The 22,326-nt window shown below is 41.7% G+C and overlaps 1 protein-coding gene across 4 annotated transcripts in view; it reads left to right on the top strand.

The window, feature by feature from the left end:
* The window catches only part of si:dkey-97m3.1 (fatty acyl-CoA reductase 1), a 58,231-nt gene that overhangs the window by 18,487 nt on the left and 17,418 nt on the right, over positions 1 to 22,326 (top strand). For all 4 annotated transcript variants that reach the window (XM_063500718.1, XM_063500719.1, XM_063500717.1 and 1 more), the window contains exons 2-3: positions 7,563 to 7,850; positions 21,965 to 22,140. In XM_063500718.1, coding sequence (XP_063356788.1) covers positions 7,662 to 7,850; positions 21,965 to 22,140 — 365 coding nt within the window. In that variant the 5' untranslated portion in view covers positions 7,563 to 7,661. The remainder of the gene's footprint in view (positions 1 to 7,562; positions 7,851 to 21,964; positions 22,141 to 22,326) is intronic.

The raw sequence follows: 22,326 nt of genomic DNA, 5'->3' as shown, positions 1-22,326 counted from the left end.
GTGGGAGAGAAGACCTGCCGTTTTATGCGATAATGCAGTCTTGGATAAGGGCCCTTTTAAAAAGTGCTGTGCAATTATGTGGGTTTGTAAGGGACAAAGTTACTGCCTCGTACACCAGAGCGGGGGAGTTGAGCTGCAGTGTGCTGAAAACATCTTTAATACTGTAGTGTATAACTTGTCACATTTATAGTGGGTTTATCTGATGTAACATACAGTAAGCCACTGCTGGAGCACACTCGTATTCATCATGTAGGCACCATGTCCTTTATGCTGTAGTCATGCTGAAATGGCTAATGCTAGTAGCTCTGTCTTGAAGAACTTGACACTTGATTATCCATATGTAAGATAAACAGCATGACAAAATACTGTAAGAATGAAATATTCTGATCTTTATTTATGATTTCTTTCTTAAGGATATTATTATTGATTTCCATGCCCTTTATGTTGATGGTTATTTACATCTTTATTTATCTTATCTAGTATCTCAGTAAAACCCCAGAAACACATTTTATTCCGAACAGAACAAAATCACATTAATGGGCGATGTTTTATTACTGTGTAGTTTCCTCTTCTTTAACCCTCTGGGGTCCAGGGTATAATTTGCCGTTTTTGACTACTTTTAATTTTACCTCTATATTTCACCTTTAAAAACTGTTTATCTTGCCTTCTTTGGTATCATTATTTTCAGCACAACCTCAAATATCTGAAATTGGAGTTATTTTTTTCATTTTGACTTACTATATTAGCGTAATTGATCTAAATTCAGAGGAAAAAATTTAAAATCAGAGTAGAAAAAAGTTATGTTTTTTTACTGTAAAAACCACAAACATGTTTAATGAATCATTTTCCTTAGAAGTCCACACTTTCGACCCAAGTTGAAATGGAGCCTCTGGGTCGCTGCATCTTGTTGCTGTATCTTAAATTGGTCATGTCCCTTGACCCCAGAGGGTTAAACAAGAGATCCATCAATGTCTATATTATGCAGTGTAACAAACAATTTCAGTTACAGCTATGTCAATCTTAGCTAATGTTGTACAAAGGAGTTAATGGTAGTGCTATTAGCAAGGAGCTATTAGCTACTTGCCATAGTATACGCTTGGCTTGGGTAACTATTAGCCGTATTTATGCCTAACAATTTAACTGTTACTCATAATGTTTTATATAGTTTTTAATATAATTTTAACTAGTTGCTGTAATTAAACTTTTCTTTTATGTTTTGACAATTAAGTTTATCTACACTAGTGGATAATAATTTAAAACTATGAGCTATACATTTAGCAAGTGAGTAATGCTAATTCATTAGCTTTTGAGCTCAAACCTATTCAAGTCCACTTAGTACTTTAGCTTGACTATAACAATAGAGCTCTCCACATTCTATATTTTTCTGCTACATATGTTTCTCCAATAGGGTGTATAAAGTATGATTATAAGCTTGTTATATTAGTGAGATTTTATCTGAGGCTTGTAAATTTAGCTTACTTCTCTTATCACTGTAAATTGCAGGCATAATAGCAGTAACTAAAAGACTAAAGGGCTTGCCCAGTAGTCACTATTAACATGCTTTTCTCAAGTGTTACTCTTAGCAGCTAATGTATTTTATTTAATCTTGTGGTCAGGTCATTACCCCACCCTCATCTAGTCTCTCTGGGACAGGAAAAAGAGACTCATTTCCTCTCTTCTGATTGTCATTGAGACAAGAACCAGAAACTGCCTTAAACAGCACGGTGAGCCTAACAAAACCAAATTTAGAAATGTGGACTTGTGGGTTAGGAGCTGGGATGACCACTATTGCTTCTCTGTTGATTTAAGCCTTGGATGGTGATTCCTCTGTCTCTAAATGCAGGATGTATTGACTTTTGTGGTTCTTCTGAATGGTGGACAAAGGTGTATCTCCTGGAGTCCATGTTGGCACAGCACTGTGAAACTACAGCCAGTAGTGGTTGTATACTTAACAGAGCTTTTCAGGATTCTTTTTTTCACTGCCGTCACTGTGCGATAGTGAAAGGGCCTGACTGTTCCTTTGTGCTGCTTGGCACCGACTAATGCTGCTTTAATTATTGGCTGCATTTTGCATCATTTTGCTCTTTCTATTTTTCCCACACTCACTCCCCTCCTCCCGCTGCCAGCTTTTGTCCGGCTATAATGGCTTTAGCCAGTGTGCAGCTGTGCAGCTCGATTTTTGCCTGTGTCTCCAGCTGCATTTAGCTGACCCAGTAATGGAAGGGTTGTGTGGGGAAAGGCCGGAGGCAGAAGGACTGCAGAGCTGTGGCTTAAAACAAGCTTCCTCAGACAAACGGCGTGGATTTCCTGTGGAGAGTGGCTTTTGAGGAATAATACAAAAAATGCCCTCAGTGTGAAGAAAAGGAGACATGAAATAAGGCCAGAGTGCAGCAGCATTAGCTGCAGACAACAGTAAACCTCTGCTGCTGAGCTGTATGCCTTGAGCGTATCCCAGCTCTGTTTTTAAAGTGACCCTCGAGTGACTTTGGATGTGATGTGGTACTTTGTCAAGATGGCATCATAACCTGAGAAGCTTGTCCCTTAAGCTTTTAGGGTTTGTCCTTGCTGCCCAGCACTTCTCCTTTCAAGTCATAATATAGACTCTAAAAGAAGATGCAGTCTTATTCACCAATGACAACACAACAAGGTCACTGCTGACAGACCTCATCTCTGCTTGTCCTTCATAATCTGTGTGATTGACAAGGACAGGCTGAGGAATTTAAAAGTAAAGTTTAATTCAGTTGCAGTATGATAAAAATAAACTAAGAGAATATGCTGGGTGCCTGAGGAAAAAGAACTATCTATAGACCATTCATCCATGTTGAGATACTGAATCTCTAGTGTTACCCAGAAATTTAGGTGATTAAAAAGTTCAGACTGTGCCTATTTATTTCATGTTTTAAATTTTGAGGTTATGCACTTGAAGGTCAGCTCCTTGGACATCTGTTGTATTGAAGTCTCATACTGACTGCATGTCAAACCTGGAGACGGTATAAAAGTTGTAGCCACCGTGATCTCAGTCATTGGGTTTGGCTGCATTTTGGTTGGTGCAACATGCTTTTGCACCAGTCTTTGAACATGCTTTTTAATGCTGCAAAATCTGAGATTTTAACATGAGATTCTATGGAGGTTGACTTGGGCAAACCTCCAACCTCTTCCAGTGTGTCAGAAATGTGACCCTTCACCTTAAAAGGTGAGCAAACAGGGCTGGTGGTGGGACAAATTGGATGGAGTCGTAATCACCAGTGATCGACATGAAGGTTTGTGGTCCGTGATGAAATCATAGATGGACACATGCAATTGGCCAGAATGGTGCTCCTACAAAGTAAACTAAACTTAGTAGGGATGCTGGAAGGGGGCCTGAGGTACACAAAGAGATGATCTTGAAGGCGATAGATGCAAAATTTAAATTGTAAATGTTTTTTTTTTTCTTTCAAAATGAGCCATCCCTGAACTTCATGATCTCACCATATGAGTTCTTGTTAACGTGAGGCGGTGCCTAAACTCTTTTAGATATAGTTTACCTCCCTTTTGTGTGTCTGTGTGTGTGTGTGTGTGTGTGTGTGTGTCATTTTAAAATCAAGTGTCTTTAATTGCTACTAGTTATCACAATGAACCAAAATTCAATTTATAAACTTTCAGCAAATACTTGGGATGTATGTATTCTATACTTCTTGTAGTCATCTTGTAAATGCATAATTCTGATCTAAAGGCCTGTAAGGAGAATAATGGACTTAAACAGTTTTGCCCCACTTTCCATGTTGGCTTGTAGAGGGACACCTTCAGCTTAACTGACAGGCATTGAGAGAAGCAGGAGGTGGAGTTGTGTAACCTTGTGTTTCACAAGCATTCAGTCTCATGAATTTGATTCATGCATGGCCGTTCCAACACTCTTCCAGCTGCAGGAACATTTCCATTGTCAGGCGTTAATCTGTAGTGACTTTCAGCCCATGTGCTCTTGTCCTCTTGTCCACAGGGAATCTATGTGAAGAACAAGGCTAAAATGTCAGGGGCCTCAGCAGAGGACCTTGACTGTGACCTCTTTTTGTTGTCATCTGTGTGTACAGAGTGGTAGATCTGGAGATACCGCCTTGTCTGAAAGTTGAAGATGGGGAATATCGAATTAAAATAATGGGACAAAATTGGGATTAAACATAGATGTCAGTAGGAGCATTTAGTTTCTGGAACACATTTTTGGTTTTTCAAGTGCAGACATGTAGAAACCTGAAAAAACTGAATGCACACACCCATCTTTTTTCCTCGTGTTTGTGTGGAAAGGGATTCTGATTTTAAAATTGCATGCACAGACGGCAGAATGGAGGGAAAGCAAGTAAATACAAGATTGTTTTTGTTATCTGGGCCACGTTTGGCTCAGGAGGATTTGGTTTTTGTCTTTGGGCAGACATGCTGGGAATCTGCAGCACAGGAGAGAGGATGAACGAAGCAAAGAGAAGGAGCGTAGCTTCATCTTGGGTACAATCACAGCTCTGCTGTATCACTGAAGGTGCTGATCAAGCATCAGTCTTGGCTAAATGTTGTGCCTATTGTTGCCAAGTGAAAATTTTACAAGTCAAGTCCTGCGTTTTTATTGGCTGCTGCCAAAAAGTTGGATGAGACTGGGTGTGCTACCACTGCCACCCTCTCCCTGTGACTGGTTGGTGTGGGGTGGGGGTGGGGGGTGGGGATGGGGGGGGGTGATACCAACCAGAGACAGGTAGCTGTCATCTAGTCTTTAAGAGGCGTGTGATTTATCAATGCTTAGTTGGTGTGGTTGCACACAAATGCTGGCAGTGTGCTGGTGAGCTTTTAGCCCACACATCAACACAGTGCTTTGATCAGATAGACTCATGGCACAACCTCCCTCACCGAGTCACAAACACAGCATATCTGCGGCCATGTGACTTCTCAGGTTGCATTCAGTTATAGTCGTCTATTGTCTACAGGAAATAAGGGCAAAGTCCAACAGAGTCAGTGTTAGTGTTATAACACAGGTGTCAAATAAAACTAAAAACTGCCATAAAACCCAGTTATGTGATTTATTGCATGTGGAACACGCATAATGTCAGATGGTTAAAGATAAGCTTTAGCATTTAATTTTTTTTATAGCTTTAAACCAAACTTGTTTGTTGGGATTGAAGGTTGCAGCTCACTTTGTCATTACTGAAATCATGCCATTCACTTCAATATACCAGCAGTCTTGTACATTTAATATATGTGAGTCTTTTCAGCCTCCAAGGTCCTGGCGTAATGTAATTTCTCATGCACTTGCTCACTTCAAGTGCGTCGCCTGCTTTAGTTTTGTTCTGCGTTCAAACTACAACATAACTGAGGGCAGCCACAGCAAATAGCTGGGGGGAAACTTCTCAGCAGCAGTGTGTCATTTCAGAAACTTATCATAATCCATCACATCTGTTGCTCTGAGAACTCATCGACTAGATCGATCGACTGGAAAAGGTTTTGGCAACAGTTTGCCAACTATATTACAAATGCTGTCTGTGAAGAGGTCACATCGCACTCACTATTATTTTTAATGGGGTCATCAGTTAAAACATATATAAACTCACTGTTAGCAATGTGTAATTATTTCTTTACTACAGATAAATCTGAACATAAACCATATAGTTCAAATCATCATCGAGACAAGATGCTGCGAGTTGTAAACGCCAAGATTTATAAACCATAGAAATACGGATAAGTGTGACCATCTTGTTTTGCCATCTTTCTAAATGTGTTGAGATTATCTGAAAGTTGTAGCTAATCAGGCTTCCTGCTAATATCTGTCATCTTGTAAAGGAGTCAATGCGACAAGCCGTGTTCTTCATTCCCACAAAACTACGACCTTGCTTGACAAGATTATCTGTCACAGATAAACACATCCAGTGTCTTCAGAACAAGGTCGTTCTGGATTGTTCTGTAACTTTAGGAGCAGATATCAGATAGTCTGATGGTTGGTTCCACATGATGTGGTGGCTGGGTGGCGATAGGGTTAAATTGTTTTTCAATGTCAAGGACATCATGATGCAAAGAATTCACATGCAGTATGTTTAATACAACGACCTGACACCTGATGTTTTTGTCTCCACCTTGAAGCAAACCCAGGCAAACAATGGTCAACCATAGTGATGTACGTGGAAGCCTGTGTTTATATTCAGACACTGATTGTCACTAATGCCTTCCCTGTTTTAGGTTTGGTTTTCTGAGATCAAAGCGGTGACATATAAATAACTGCAGCTGGGAATAATAGTCTAATTTTGATTCTAGCAATCCTCACTGTAATTGGTTTACAATCATAAAAAGCTATTTATATTATGCAATATATTTGCATGTCCTCAGTTACGTATTGTATATCCAAATCTGAGCACAGCAGAGCAGTAGAGTAACATGAAAGCATTCTTCCCTACTTTGTTTCTAAACTAAGTTTGGTTTTAATTTGGATGTATGGATAAAAGGAGTTTATGGAATTTTTAGCAGACATGTTTGAATGTTTAGTCTGAAGTGCTTGAGCAGAAGGCAGCTGGAATTTCTTTTAGGTTCTTGAAGATGCTTTTCCTGTCATCCAAAAGGCTGCTTCAGTTCCAACTGTTGAAGGAGACTCAGATATTTAACCTCTAGTAGGGTTGTCACCTTGTAGATGGTCCTGAGAGTCACTGACCAACTCTCCCGTGCCATGGGAGTCATTAAGCGCATGAGTCAAGGTATAAGTGGAGGTTGAATCACCTGGGAATAGATCTCTAGACTGCATCATAGGTGGCTGTTCATTGGTGTTGTAGACAACAGCCTCTGTTCACTGATAGTCCCTTCAGGTCCTTCAAGACAGATACAGAGTCCAAACTGATATTTTCTCTTTTTGTTTTTTTCCTCTATCAAACTGAATTTGAGTGAGTTGAACCTTAGTAGAATAATTTAAACTTTGATGTTTGTTTGTTTTTAACTAGTTTGCTTCTAAAATGGCTGATCTGTTAATCAAATATTAAGCTGCTTTTTTTCATGTCAGTGGTATTCAAAGAGTCCATCTATGACCAAATTATATTGTTTACTATATTTTGTACAGGTAAAAATAATTTCTGATTTGTTGCTTTTTGCATTTATGAATAAATTATAAAGGTTATTGTGGTTAGCGGTGATCAGTTGCTGCTTAAAATCTTGCTGAACCCTTGCTGGTGGACCTGACACACTTGTACCCACGCACACATGCAGCTGATGTCACACTGCCCCGAGCATCACCCTCCCTCCCCCTCATGGTATAAATATTCATAAAGTTTGCAGACTAGTTACATGCTTCTTCTCTGAAGGTCAAAACAGAGACGTGCCACCACTGATGCATATTTTTCAGTTTATTGAAATGCTTGTTTTCATTTCCAGATACATGAGACTAAATCTGTCAAAGCCTGGACATTCATGCGGAACTGTGCACTTGTTGCATTAGTGCAATTCACAGTTCATATTTAGCTTCCTGCTGCATGCTTCATTGCTTAAACTGACACCAGCTTTAGAGACACTGATACAGTATTTAAAGTTTGAGGTTGCCTATCCTCATTCTTATCCTCCTGCTCGCTCTGCAGGACTTGTGTGAAGGCCGGGACCTCAACGGGTTAGGAGAGCAAGCAACAGACGCACAAACCAGACTGACGGACATCTGCGGTGGGGCAACGGGTAGCAGCATGGCGTCCGTAGTGGAATACTACGCTGGCAAGAATGTGCTGATCACGGGAGCCACGGGCTTCATGGGAAAAGTGCTGGTGGAGAAGCTGCTGAGGTCCTGCCCTGAGGTCAAAGCCCTTTACATCCTGGTCAGACCCAAAGCTGGGCAGTCCATGAAGCAGAGGGTCAGCGACATGATGAAGTGCAAGGTAAGAGCTACAAGTGCATAATGTTCTGACCGAATGGGCACATATGATCTGATCTTTTACCACACATAGTATAGTAGAACTTTGGAAAGCTTTGCCACGGTTCACTGTATGTATGTATGTATGACAAGTTCAGTAAATAACATCCTTAAAAGGTGTAGGATGAGAACTAAACAAAAGGCTAAATCAATATTATTTATGTATTTATTTTAAAGTATGAATGAAAATACATGCGCTCACTGTTTTTGTTTTGTTTTTTGTTTTGTTTTTTGTGGAGATATTTGGCAACTCTGTTGCTCTTGGAGAACCCGGCACATTTCTTCTGTGGATTTATTCTCTCTTAATGTCGTCTGTCTCTTCATATCATCTCAAATTGAATCCATGATGTAGAGATTAGGGCTCTATCGGCGGCCAAACCATCTGTTGTGGGACTTCTTGTTCTTCCTGTGACTAAAGATAGAAAAAACCATTAAATTCAAATGTTTTTATTAAGCACCAATTTTAAGCCGTAGTTGTCTCCAGGCAATTTAAGGTAAAGATTATAGAGGAAAAACCTTATGATCCACTGATCTGTTATGAGCAGAACACCTTGTTTTGCTGATATTTCAATACACTGGACATATTTTTTGAACCCATGCATTTCTTTGAAGGCTTTAAAAGCTTTAAAATGAATGAAATTGATGAGGAAAGGCAGCAGTCACTTTTTAAAAGTTCTTCTGTGAAGCCATTAATTAAACCATGTGGCATTTAGTATATACACATTTGACACCGCTTATTCATATTGCCAGCTGTAAGCATGTTTGCAGAGCGATAGAAATTTGCCTTTGAATTATAACACCAGCTTGTGTTGCCATGGTGAAATAAGCTTAACGACATGAGAAATCCAGCCCCTGGTCTCCAGGGTCCAGTAGTTCATCTGTGAGCTTTGGCAAAGGCTCAGAGAGAATATATGGGGTCCGATCAAAAATACCAAAACGCTAAATGAAATGGACGTTATTTAATTGAAAATACAGACGGCTTAAAGGGGAAACAAGAGAATAGTTAATCTATGAAAGGATCTGGAGGTTTGGTATTACTGAGATAGGTTGGAGTCTTGTTTATCCTCTGGTTTAAAAAAACATTTTTATTCTTATGATCATGCTCTCTTCCAGGATAACAAGGATGGGATGCTATTTGGTATAGTGTAATTTCTCTCCAATAGAGTTTGGGGATAAATACAATATTCAGGGTCTTTCCTGCACATGAAATGGTGTGGTGACTCCCAAAAAGACATTGTCTTGCTCTAAAGGAACAGCACATGAGTTGTTTACTCAAATATGAAATGCATTTTCTTTATTAAACAGCCAGAAATATAAGAAAAAAGGTCAAACAAACTATATGACCACACCGGTGCTGGATCTTGAATGTCTTTCGTGCATTTTCCAAAAAATACCAACTGGCGTGGAAGCCCTGTAAGACGTGATTGGTTACAGGAGTGGCTAATGCCAGATTGGATTCTGTCCATTATCACTGACAGAAAAAAAAAAAGGGGGGGGGGGTGTTCCACTTCATTATTCACCCCTGTGTATCTGGTGTGCTTTGAGAAGTAGGAGAATATGAGTGCACTGGATGTTTAATAAAGTCGGGAGGCTTTGGGGCAAAGGATGTCCTAAGGACAAAAAGATCAGAGAGAAAAGCTGCGGGTTGAGAGGAAATGGGTGAAGGAGACAACAGCAGAGGGAAGAAAGGAGGAGAGAGGTGAGGATGAGCTCCAAATATGTGGCGTCAGCTGTATCAGCAGCAAAGCATGACTCAACAAAAACCTCCAAACTGTTTTCGACTTAATGAGGACCAAAGGATTGACGCTGGCTGTGCGTCGATGTGCTCGCTCGCAGGCGATGCGTGCTCCGGCCTCTGCTCTCTGTGTACCATCAGCCTCAAACTGTCAGTACACCTAAGAAAACCTCCTCTGTATCACTCCTCCTTCCTGTGATAGCATCTATTTTTACTGCTCTCATTGAACCTTGCTGCTGCATTCATTATTCTCACCGCTGCTGTGATGGCAGCGGAGCAGCAGTTTGAGAATGCGTACCTTAACATAGCACAACACTTATTTTGGTGGGGGGGTTTATTAGGTTTTTTTGGGGGTTTTTTTGTTTTGCTTTTATTTCTCCCTCCTCTTGTCAAGGTGACTGCGATGCCTCCGCTTCAGAGAATGCCTCTCACCATGTAATTAGTTTACTCTGACACAACAGCGCTGTAAAAGTGCCAGTTATAACACCCTGTAATTTAGGCTCAGCAGAAATGGCGAGAGTGGGCGACAAGGAGAGGAGTTTCACATGCACGGCCCTCCTCTGCTGTGGCTTTCAGGGGAGAAAAGTAATCGTTGACGATCAAACGGTTTATTTGTCGATGCTTCAGCAACAGCTGCATAATTTGTATACTTAGGGTTATGTTAACTTGGTTTAATGCTGCAAGTCTAGAAAGCCTAAACCTGTAAGAAGTCTAAGGGTTTTGGATTAAAGAGTACTTTTAAGATCAGGTTTTTGTTATTGTGCAGAGAGAGTTTCAGTTCATGAGCCACTCAGAGAAACAAAGTAAGATTTATATAAAGAAGTCCTGGCCACTCCAGAGGAGGGGAAATAGTTCATTGTTTTTCATTGACTTTGTATTGCTTGTGAATGCCCCCATCACACCCATCTCCTAGAAAGAAAAAACTAAATTCGTTAATGCTGCGGCATTGTTTTAATCAAATAAAACAAAGTAAATAAGGTGGTGTTTGTGTAATAAAAGCCAGGGTACTCAACACAAGCAATGGGGAAACTAGGGGTGCTAAGTACTGACTGACAGAGAAGTCCATTTTTAGGGTTGCACGTGTTTTAGTTTAATGTAGTGGCTTCAAAACAATAGCTAACTTAAGCTTTCTAAATTTGGCCTCTGTGAAATCATTTGAGATGGCATCAGACAGCTTCTGGGTTTGAAAAGTGAGGCCATTGTTCTTAGAGCCCATCGGGGGCGGTATCTCTGGTCTTACTGAAGTCTGTCGGAAAATGACCCATGGTCCTGGCTCTCTTGCTCTCTTCGGGTCATACCAAAGAACAAATGAAATCCATTTTGTACATTTTGCTTATTCCAAGTTTCTCTGGGGAGGATTATTAGGACGTGCGCTGTTAATTGTTTTGCAGTCGCAGATCCATGCCTCTCTTGTTGGCAAGATGGCAACAGGAGAAACATTCAGCTCGAGGCTTCACAAACCAATCACACTTCATCTGACATATATACACTGCCTCTGGTTAGTTACTGTGGGTTTGCTCAGACCCCTAAAGGTCATTTAGTCCAGTTTACTGCAGAAGAAGTCGCTTCAGCAGTTGGGAACAGTCTGACTCAGTCAGTTACCAATTATGGTTATCGATCATTGCCTGCCTTTTTATGGCATCAGTTAGCTATTTTAATTCAAACTTATCAGGAAAAAGGAATTTGAACATTTATAACAACTACATAAATGACAGAAGCCATCTTTAAGGAAATTTATCTAATTTACACTTTGGCTTTTTTTTTCTCCCCACATCTGTGTTTTGGGAAGCTGTCCAGTCGTCCACCTTTTGTATGCATGTTTTTTTTTTCTTTAATGAAATCTGTCAGTCATCATAATGTGCCAGTTTGATTCTTTACTGCTGCCAAATTAGCTGAATGCGAGTTTCCAAGACAATTTCAGCCTAATGAGGATTCATTAAACTGGATTAGTGAAGCCTTGTATGAAGAACAAGTCCTGGAGGAGTCGCTGGGAAACCCCACAAAGCCGCACCAGCAGATCTGTGTCACACAGCAGCACCATGCAGGCAAAGAAAAAAAATCAATAAAAGGAAATAAAATTTTGTAAATTGTTTGTGTACAATCTGATTTTTTTTTTTTTAATTATTATTTTTTTTAACACATCTCCCACTTGTGTTTGCAGTATTTTCCCTGCCATCAGGTTTTTCATTGGTTTTGGCATCCATCTATTAGTGTCTGCTATCAGGTCACTGCTTGATGCTCTGCCAACCGCAGGCTCGCTCATGCTCAGTCTGCATTCAGGAGTGATGTCATTAAGTTTCCATGACCAAGCTTCAACTACTAATTGGTATTCATGCAAGTCCTCGGGTCAGTATTATTCTGTTCAGAATCGGGATAATTCATGAAGGCGAACCGCTTTGTCTCTCAAGTAGCCTCTCTTCTCCTCCTTCAAACCAGGCCAGTATCTTTTCTTACCACCTGTTGCTAGGTAACGGCCAAGAGATCTGTCCCATTGTGTTTTTCAAAGGATGCAATCAGATGAGCTGCCCCAAGCAGGAAAAGGACAAACCGATAGGAATCTCATTGTTTCTGTGCTTCTCCGCTGCTCCGACTCTGACATTTAAGCTCTGTCTCTCTCTGTTTCTGTCTGCGCTGAGGCTTCTTTGATTCACTGAAAACATTTGGATGACTGCAGCTCTTTCTGCGGTACCGGGTGCCGAATGGCATGTCAGGCACTTGATAAGTAGGCCTTTGGGTACAAAAAAGCCTCTCTCCTGCTCTGTGGCATGCTTTTCCCACCCACTAGCAGGCTGTCGAAGCCTAGTCATAGTGTTTGAGGCTTTACAGCATACTGCAGAACCAGCTCTGTAACTGTGAAGGATGTGCTGGGCTGTCAGCTGAAGAGGTGGAAAGTGGAATGCTTTGGGTAGGAACTGGGATCTTCTGGAATTTAGCCGACAAGGCAGGATCCTGTAAGGGGGGGGCTCTGTAGTCCTGCTTGAGAGGCTGTTCAGTGATCAGTGTGGCAGCTGGAGCACAGATGGCTCTAAATGATCATAAATGTTCTGCCTGCATTAGGTTCATCTGGAGGCACTTCAGGAAAGAGTTGGAATGTTTAGAGATGAAGCAATTACTGCAGGCTGACTTGCGTCATTGTGGAGCTGCCCAGACTTGAACATAAAGAGAGCTATTAGTATGAATTTAGTGCATCACTGCTTGATGTATGACAAGATGCCTGAAATACCTCCGCTTAAGACGCGTCATGGAAATGGTCACACCTGAGTATGCGTGGAGCGAAAAAAGTATTAGAGTATTAGCACGTGCTTACGGATATGATCCATTATAGATAACAGCATAAAGATTATCATTGTCTGCGATGCCAAAGTACTGAGCTCTGTGAAACACAAGTAACAAAAGTGTGACACTATTTAGTTTTTTACAAATTAAATGTCAATGTGAAAACAGCCCTGATTTGTCCTTATGATTATGGATGGGGTCCTTGTTTGCCCGAGACGGACAAACTCTCCCTTCTCTGTGGTTTTCAGTCGTTTGCCCATTATTACACTCTGATCTAATATAACTGCACTGTTGTATTGATTTCCTCTTGTTTGCATCCACAGCCAGGTGATCTTTCCAGCGGTATAAATATTCAAGTTTCATTGATTGCTGCTGTCCCTGACGGGCAACTCTGGGCTTTCGCTTGTGGAGCTGGGCATGAAATTCGTGCATCTATCTATCGCTCCCCAGGGAAACGTCAGCCTGTTCTTATCCTGTTTCCCAATGTTAATTCCTGATTTAGTGCTTATTAGCTAAATCCTTCACTTAATGTGTGCCAGTGTGCATGGCAGTGTGTTTAAGGTGTGTTGAGGTGTGTCTGTTTAAACAGCAATCTAAGGATGAAGGTGCGTGCAGTGACTTGGCATTTGCTGCTCTGACTCCTGAAAAGAGATGACTATTTAGAGCACATGATATGGCAGCTAGTCTGGCCTTTTGCATGCCATTTGTTCCTCTGTGGTTGTTTGTCATGCAATAGCATGAAGCAGGCAAACAGAATGAGGTGACCTAAAGCTCTAACACTCCTCCCTCGAGAGAGAATGAAAAGGATTGCATGTAGTTAGGCCACAAATTAAGTCAAGTTTATGAAACAGACCAGCATAATAAAGGTTGCTGGTGAAGCCGTTTGGGAAGAGGGGGTGTTCTTCTGGAGATTGTTTCAGCCCTGCTCAGTGTTCCACAGATGTATGTGGAGGGAAGACTACCTGAAACGCCATGTTTCTGTGAAGCTGAAAATTGAAGCCCTGATGAAAGTGGTGAAAACTGCAGTCCCTCCAGGTGCCACGTGTGGCTGCTTCCAAACGTCTTCAGTTTCCTGTTCCTATGTCAGCTGATTGTTGGCTTAAGGTTTAAAGTTAGTGGGTGTATTCTCTCAGGTGTCCCAGCACCGGCTGCACCATTAGTCCCTGAACCATACCTCAAGTCTCTGTTTGTAGTGTTGATGTCTTTTGGAGTATTTTTAATGGAATTAAATGGAATTAATTAGTTAAAATGTTAATGTGTTTGATGCAAACATCCAGTAAGTTTGTGCTTCAGTTTTGATGAATGAAATTCAAGTTTTTTATCAGGCTGTTATACAGCTGGTATCTTTTATGTCTGTCTGAGAATGTATTTTATGTTCTGTATCTCATCCTTGAAAGAAAAATAACCCTGAAGTATTTAAAGAATCAAATCATGAATCGAAAACACATGGTTTCAGATTTGGTCAGGTCGAGATGAATGCAATCCTGTTTTCTGTCATTAAAGGGGCAGAGAGGGTCACACCCTGCAGCAGTTTTGTCCTCGGAAACACCCTCCGATCAGTGTGAAAGAACCTAGTTTCTGATGTGATCCCTTAAAGATGATTAATAGTAGACGGAAATGATATACAAAGTTGTTGGGGATCCACATTCTTCAAAAAGAATGTCTTTAAATGAAATATTTAAAGTCACTTTATTGTTTGTAAGAGATTCAGCCCACTTTTATTTCAGAACTGCCTTTTAATAGTCATGTCACAGATTCAACAAGGTGCTGGAAGCCTTCCTCAGATTCTGGTCCATGTTGACATGACAGCACCACACAGCTGCAGCAGATTTGTGTTCGATTTGTGGTCTCCCATTGCACCATCATATCCCAAATGTGATCTACATGAGCTTTGACATGATGGTGATGCCCAGTGGTCCCCAGGTAGTGTGCAAATCAAGCGGGAGGGTGTGGTGCTTGGGTTATTTATCACTGTGGTTATCTATTCTACTTTGTTTCCCATTCTGACGCTTTAGTAGGTCGACTTGACCATGTCTACATGACTAAATGCACCGAGTTTCTGCCATATGATTGGCTATTGGCTAGATATTTGCATTAATGAGTCGCTGAACAGGTGTACCTAAATAAGGCATTACTATGACTATTGACTCAAATCAGCATCACAGTCCAAACATTATTTGCCTTTGTTTGACATCATTTGTCTAATCCAGTGCATCACATGTGGTTAATGATCACATTCTTTCTGCATAAAAGCTGAGTGCAAATGGCTGTGAATGCAATGAGATTTGTTTTGAGCTAATATTCTCGCATGTCACTCTGACCTTTTACTGTCTGAGCAAAACTATAAAAGGTTCAGAGAGGCCTTGTAGATTGGTGGCACCAGACTGCTGTAAATCCAGTACTCAAACAATGATGGGCTTTCCTGTGGCAAGCACAAAGAGTTAACACTGACTTGGGGGAAAACTGGGAGGGGGGGGGGGGAAGTGCTGGAATTAATTATCAAGTGAACTTGGCATTTATAAATGGGAAGAGAGCACAGCTAATTATCTGCAGCATTTAATAATGGCAGAAAAGCAAGCAGCACACACAATCTTGCTTATGTCTCTCCTTTTGCTCTTGGAGGGTAATAAAATTCTTCTTCGCTCAGCAGGAGGTCATTGTCTTAAAGACTGGAAGCCAGCGGCCTCCCGAACGCCAAGCCCAGAAACTCTGCATTTGCTGTCACCGCAGACCTGATTACTGCCCTCGTATTGATCGCTTCAGTTGAGTCGTGTACGACGAAAGCACAGGCATGAGAAAACCCTCCATTTTCATTACTTTGCTTTAGTGAGCTGTTCCCCACAATTCGTGATCAGTCCCCCCCCCCCCAAGCTCTTGGATGAGATGGCTGAATAGAAAGAGTGGGTATTGTCTCTCTTAAGCAAGTCGTGAAATATAAAGCCATGTAAAGGTGGCATTTGCTGCCAGGTAAACCAGAACTCTCACTCCTGCATTTACCTTTTTCCACCTATTTTCATCAACTGTTTTTTGGTATCTTGGTGCCAGGTACCTAGAAAAAGACTTGCCATTTAGAAGCTAATCGTTATTAAGGCGGTATTTCTGAAACGGCAGGTATTATTTTGGGGGGTTTTTCTGGGGGGTTTTTAACTGTGAGGAGGAGAGTACTGAAATGTGTTGTGACACAGGATGGTAAAATGTATGTTTTATATCACGGGAGAGGATTGGAAATGAACCCATTTTTTTCCTTAATATGCTGACAGCTTCAGGAGGGTTAGACACACCTGTCCTCCTTCACAGCTTCCCATGAGAGTCCTTGCATTTCTGATTTCTCCCCAGGCTCAGCGCTTCATCCTTACCGCGGGTGTTGTCACTGAGGCAGGGGGAGAGAGGGAACCTCACTGGTATCTGGAAATATAATGATGGTTATTCAGCATCCTTCACCCTATCTAGAACCTTTTGTGCTAAAGCTCCGTGTTGACAGCCCAGGAGGAGATTTGGTTTGTGCGAGTATCCTATTATTTGACTAATTTAGTCAGTGCATGCCAGGAAATGGAGGTCGGCACTGGAGGTACAGATACATTAATTGCTTCTTTCTAACACGTTGTGGTAGAGCTTCCCCGGCTAATATAAACTACCCGGTATGGTCGTCTCAGGTAGTCGGCAGGGAAAGGTGCTACAAATGAACAGATTAAAAGAGAAAGGTTCCATGAATGTGAGTCTTGGCTCGAGGTCAAGAAACTGAATTTGTTTACTGATTAAAGATGGAGAGGCATTAGGCAGTAGCCGTGTACCCCTGTCTTTATCTCCTTTCAAACACACACACTCTTTTCCATTAATCTGATGACCTCTGAGTAACCTACAGGTGCAGGTTTCAAAGCAGTCAAGCTAATATCAAAATATCTGCTCTATGCTTCCCATTCGTTGTCCATAGAACCAGCTGTGCAGTGCATTTTGGCATTTCAAACTTTCTTGCCGATATAAAGTTGAGGCTAAGCCAGCCGTCCTTTATTTTGCACTTTTGTGAGGATCAGAAATGAAGTTTTACTTTACAAATAAACTTCTGATGAGATCCAACTGAAGAAAAAAAGTCAATTTAATTTTAAAAAGAAAATTATCTTATGAAACTTTTATTTTGTATCAGACAGCAGCAGGATGTATCCACAGGGGGACTGTTGCATGCTGCGGGGCTGAAAAGACTGATGAAGCCAGCAAGGTTATGCAACCCTGTGTCTGACGGAGGCATTGAAAACATTCAGGGTATTGCATGCATTTGTTGTGGAAGCCGTGCTGGAAAACGTGTTGGGGAACAAAGACAAAAGGCGGTGACAGGATGTATTGTCACCTAGGTGACCAAACAGGATGTTTTTATATGTACTGTCACTCATTCAAAGTGCAGAAGAGCTGCATGTAAACAAAACTGAGGTGCCAGCTTTAGAAAAATTACAGAAATTACACTCCTAGGTCTGATATAAGAAAGACAAAGAGGAAGAAAGAAAGGTGGGACTTTGTTTAAAAGCATTATGACTCTTATGGTTTGCTGCCGGGGCCACCAGCCTGTCAGGAGGTCACGCTGAACCTGAAGCGTGCAAAGCATACCTATCATTAGCTCTGCTTTGTGCTGTGTCCTATTGCTACCTGACATTTTGGCAGCATAACAGTCTGAGACATCGCCAATAATCTCACAGCTTTTGTGTGTTGTCTTTTTGCTCATTTTGTGCAGCTCTCTTTGAACTTTTTTGGTCCTGGAGAATTGAGGAAATGGTCTGCGTGAAGGGTCCAGTAAAAAAAAAAATAACCCAAAAAACAAGCAAGAAGAGTGGAGTTAAAGGGCAGTTAGCGAGAAGTGAGGCTGTTCAAATGGCATCTCGGGTTGGTGGGCTGAAAGGAAAGTGCCATTAGTGTTGGGTTTCTGTGAAAGTCCACACAGTGGCTGCTTGAAGCACTCTTGATGGAGGATTTATTGCCCTTTGGGTCTACAAAATGACACTCGATTGCACTGGAAGTACAGGTGATGACCACATTCAGATCTGTGCGTTAAACCAAAGGAGTTACTTTATACTTCTGAAACTGCTGCTTGTTCAAGGCCATGACTTTGTTTCAGGATGCAGCACTGAAACACTTGGCTGTGGTGATGTTTCACCCTCCAACACCCGCCCCCACCCTCACAGCATCCTCCAAACTGGTGGGCTATTGTCTTCCTGTACAAGGCGGTTTGCTCACTAACACCCGTGAGTTGGAGAAGGGTGCAGTGGTAAATACGTGCAGTGGAAGGCTGGCACAGGCCACTTATCGCCCAGAGAGCTTTTTACAAAGCAGGGCCTCAATCCCACAATGCCATTCTCTGCCTGCGCCTGTAACAAAGAGCTCTCTGAAGCTCACATTGTACGCCCTCTTTCACCCTTTTGACCCTGATGCACTTTCTCCGTTCTGACTTTTTCTGTAGTTTAGCTTAACTGGGTTAGAAGTGCTTCAGCGATCTGCACGTGCCATGATTTGGTGAGCTGTAGTCAGAGTGAATGACAAAATGTAATTTTTATTTATTTATTTAATCCTTTTTAAATGTGCACACTGATTGTGTAGTGCATGGAGACTGCATTTCTGTGTGTAGCAGAGAGTACAGTTTCACACACCCAGATAAGAGAGAAGTGAGCAGCTGGGAGAGAAACAAGAAGCTTCTTGCTCAGAGCTGCATGTGTAGCTGCTCACCTACTACGAGTTCAAATGTAGAGGAGGCTTTCTTTGTTCCTGGTAGCTCGTTTCTCGTTTTGCCAAAGAAAATCTGAGCTATGTTTTGCAGGCGGACTTTGCCAGTAAGTTGATAAACTCATGCTGTTGAGTAAATGCTGTATTTCCCTATTTTTATTCTTTTACTTGTGCTGGTAGCGTAAAGTCAGAACGGGGCTGTCGCAACAAAGTGGCACTTGTCTCTTAAGAGATCATCCAGAACATCACAGGAAGCTCTACTGCAAATCATAAACTATGGGAAGGATGGGAACTGTTACACATGAAAGCTGCACTCATTTTCTTTTAAAATAAACTTAGTTTTCAAAAGACAGTAGTATTTTAAGTATAAATATTGGGGATGTCAGTGTCCTCTCTGTGACACTCGCCCCCTGCATGTCATTTTTCACTACACCCATGAATCTTCTCTGTTATCTTCCTCTTTTCCTCCTTCCTGGCAGTTCCATATTCAACATCCAATATATCCACTCTTCTGGAGAGTGAGGTGTTCCCAAGCTAGCAGTATTAATAATCTCTCCTGTATATCCTGGAACTTCCCCCAGGGTCCCTACATTCCTTAAAGCCCTCACCTAGGAGGTGTCCAATGAGGCATCCTAGTGAGATGCCCAGATTCCCACCTCAGCTGGCTCCTTCTGATGTGGAGAAATGGCAGCTTTACTATCATTATATAGCCTGTTATATATTGTTTAAAGTTGGCAAGCAGTAACCTCATCAGTTTAGTTTTTCTGCACTGTTTGTGTTATATCAAGAATATCAGCTTACATACTGTTATGTTCATCATGCTCTGCACTGTTTGTGGTCAGAGGATGGAGGAAATTGCTCACCCTTTTTCAGTTGCTGGGTTGCTAACGTGGTTTTAGCCTGAATAAATGTTGCAAATCTCATTAAGCCACAGTTGCACTGTCAAATTTTGAGCGTGCTTGGGCGGCATTTGTGAAAACACTTGTTGGAGTTTTAACACTTCTTTAAGTGTCAGAGCTGTGAATACGTTGTCCCACCGCCGGAGCTCTTTTAGCTGATGACAGCTACCCTTGAGCCTCATCACATGCGAGTATAGCAGAGCACAAGCACTTGGGGAAAGTTCAGATTTTCTTATATTTGTGTTCAAGGTAAAACAAAACAAAAAATAGACTTTTCTTGCTGAGCTACAACAACGTAGAGGAAGTAGAACTCGGATCACTCCATGACATCAGCGGCTCCTTGAATCATGCAGCACAGAGAGGACAGGTTTTGCAGTGCTGATATTTTTTGGAGAAAGCTGCACACAGAATCTTTTCCTCTGCTCCTGCTCCCTGCAGACTCCGTTACTACCAGCTGTTGGCCTTGAGCAGAGGGAGATAACGCTGTTACTTTTCATTACATAATAATAACGGCTTTACATGAGCATGGAGAAAATCCCTTACACCCCCCCACCCCCACCCCTTTCCCTCAGATGTTATGACAGTGCATACTGTACATGCGGGCTTGTTCCTAATATGGGCAGTATGGTGTACAGTATTGGGAGCGAGTAGGGTGCCATTAAAAAGCAGGAGATTGATGAGGATACAGAGCATGACTGTAAACAGCTGTTTAAGTCAACTTCTGTCCTCTAAGCGAGAGATCTCTGCTTTTAGGACAGCTGACACACACAGGGCGGCACTTTCAGAGCGCACGCATTTTGATGCCAATCCCTTCACTTCCCCTCTCACTCCCCTTCTTTTCTCCTTCTCATCCTTTAATATCTGTCTGTGAAAGGCCTTTTGAACACAGCTGCTCTGTGCAGCAAGGCAAAGCCAAATTTCCTGGTAGGAGCTGCACAGATAAATGCATGACATCTGACTCCGCTGCCTTTGGGAAGCATCTCCTGACTCAAACATTGGCTTGACATGCTCAGCTCTCTGCAGGGTGTCGGGCAGCGAACGGCGTGTGATACACGAGCCGGTAAATCTAGACGAGACTTCACATAATCCCCGCCTCCATGTTGGAATATTTTCTCCGGCACTCAGTTGGCGAACAGCAGCGTAAACAGGTGGAATAACATGAGTAGGGTTTGCGTTTCAGCGTGAATGTACAGTAGAGTGCGGCGAACAGCGGCACAAATGGCCCTGTCAGATACCGGTCAGAGGTTTACAGCCCTGAGAGTGTTTTTGTATAAAACGGGGAGTGAATTCTTTTCTTTAGAGAGGAGATTACTTTTGCAAGCTGACTCACTGACCCGTGTTTACTTTGAGACATTTATCAGGAAACACTCCACAGTGTGACTCATGGCACAGATGGATAAATCTCATTGGTCGATGGCAGGCATGCTACCTTTTTTTTTTTTTTCTGCTCTCACATCTGTAGCCTACCTGTCTTAACACCTAGTCCCATCTTCTTTTAGTTGAAGCTATTCATTAGTGAAAAAAGCCACCTTTGATTAAGACTTCATAGTCAATTCACAGAGCTCATTTATTGATTAACTGTCATGATTATAATTGGAATTAATACTGCTTTGAAACTCAATTGGACGCATCTTTCCTCTTTTGTTTTAGTAGCTTTCAATAAGGTAGAGCAGCAAAATGAGAGTTTACTAGTTCCACCCTGTTAAAACAAATGCACTCTAATACAACATTCCCTCTCATGAGGTGAGTTTACTTTTCAGTCTGTGTTTGCTCTTCTGCAGGAGTTTGTTTCTTTGTCTTGTAGAAAAGCTTTTTCTTATATTAAGATGTCTCAGGGATTAAATGTGCAGTTAAACTTTTTTTACACTGACAGAAAGTCAAAGTGGGCTTTTTGTGGCACGTGGATGTAAAATACTCTGATACAGAGTAAGAGTGGATTTGTTGACGTTTGTACTGGACTTCATTAGTTCCAGTAGGGTGTACCTAATAAAATGTCTGTAATAAAGTGTCTGTTAATCTGTCTGGGACCTTTCTATGTGCCGTTTCCATATTTTGGGTTAAGTTGCGATTCTAAACAGTCCAGTCTGACCGGTCTTATCTTGTCCACGTTGACTATCGCTGCTTTGGTGAAATGAAAATGTACAGATCATTTGCATCAGAAAAAACTCCTCGCCTGAAGCGATTATGCAAAGTACATTTGCGTTCCTTGCCGTGGTGTTTTAGTGTTTGAGTCGACTGTAATAGTTCTTCTCTCCCTGACAGCTATAAGCAAAGTTTATTTATACAGCTCACTTCGTACACAGCATCAATTCAATGCCAATGTCCACATCTTACGAGAAAGCACAACCTTCTTCAAGTTTAAGAAAAATGTATATGGCGTTTAAATGTTCGATTATTTGAATGCTGCTGATGAATTAGCTAAGACATAAATGTCTTTCCTTTAGTGATTCCTGTTTTGTCTGGCAGCTTTTCGACCGTGTGAGGGAGGAAAACCCCGATTTCCACCAGAAGATCATCCCAATCAGCAGCGAGCTGACGCAGCCGGGCCTGGCCATCAGCCCAGAGGATGTGGAGAAGCTCACCGCCTGCATCAACATCGTCTTCCACTGCGCCGCCACCATCCGCTTCGATGAGCCGCTCAAGTGAGGACCACGTGCATTTCATCCACTTTTTCTTTTTTTTTTCTTTTTTTTAATTTTCCAGCACAATGAACACACAGACTCCTGCTGCTTTGTTTCACTATTACACCTCATTACAATCCTGTTCCACTTTATGCAAGGTGTCTTTATTGCTGAGTAAATGTTGCTTGTAGCAGGAACTTGCTGTTG

Source organism: Pelmatolapia mariae, linkage group LG17, assembly GCF_036321145.2.
Source record: "Pelmatolapia mariae isolate MD_Pm_ZW linkage group LG17, Pm_UMD_F_2, whole genome shotgun sequence".
NCBI lineage: Eukaryota > Metazoa > Chordata > Actinopteri > Cichliformes > Cichlidae > Pelmatolapia > Pelmatolapia mariae.
The sequence above is the reverse complement of the archived record's forward strand: the minus strand, read 5'-3'. Positions and strand labels throughout refer to the sequence as shown.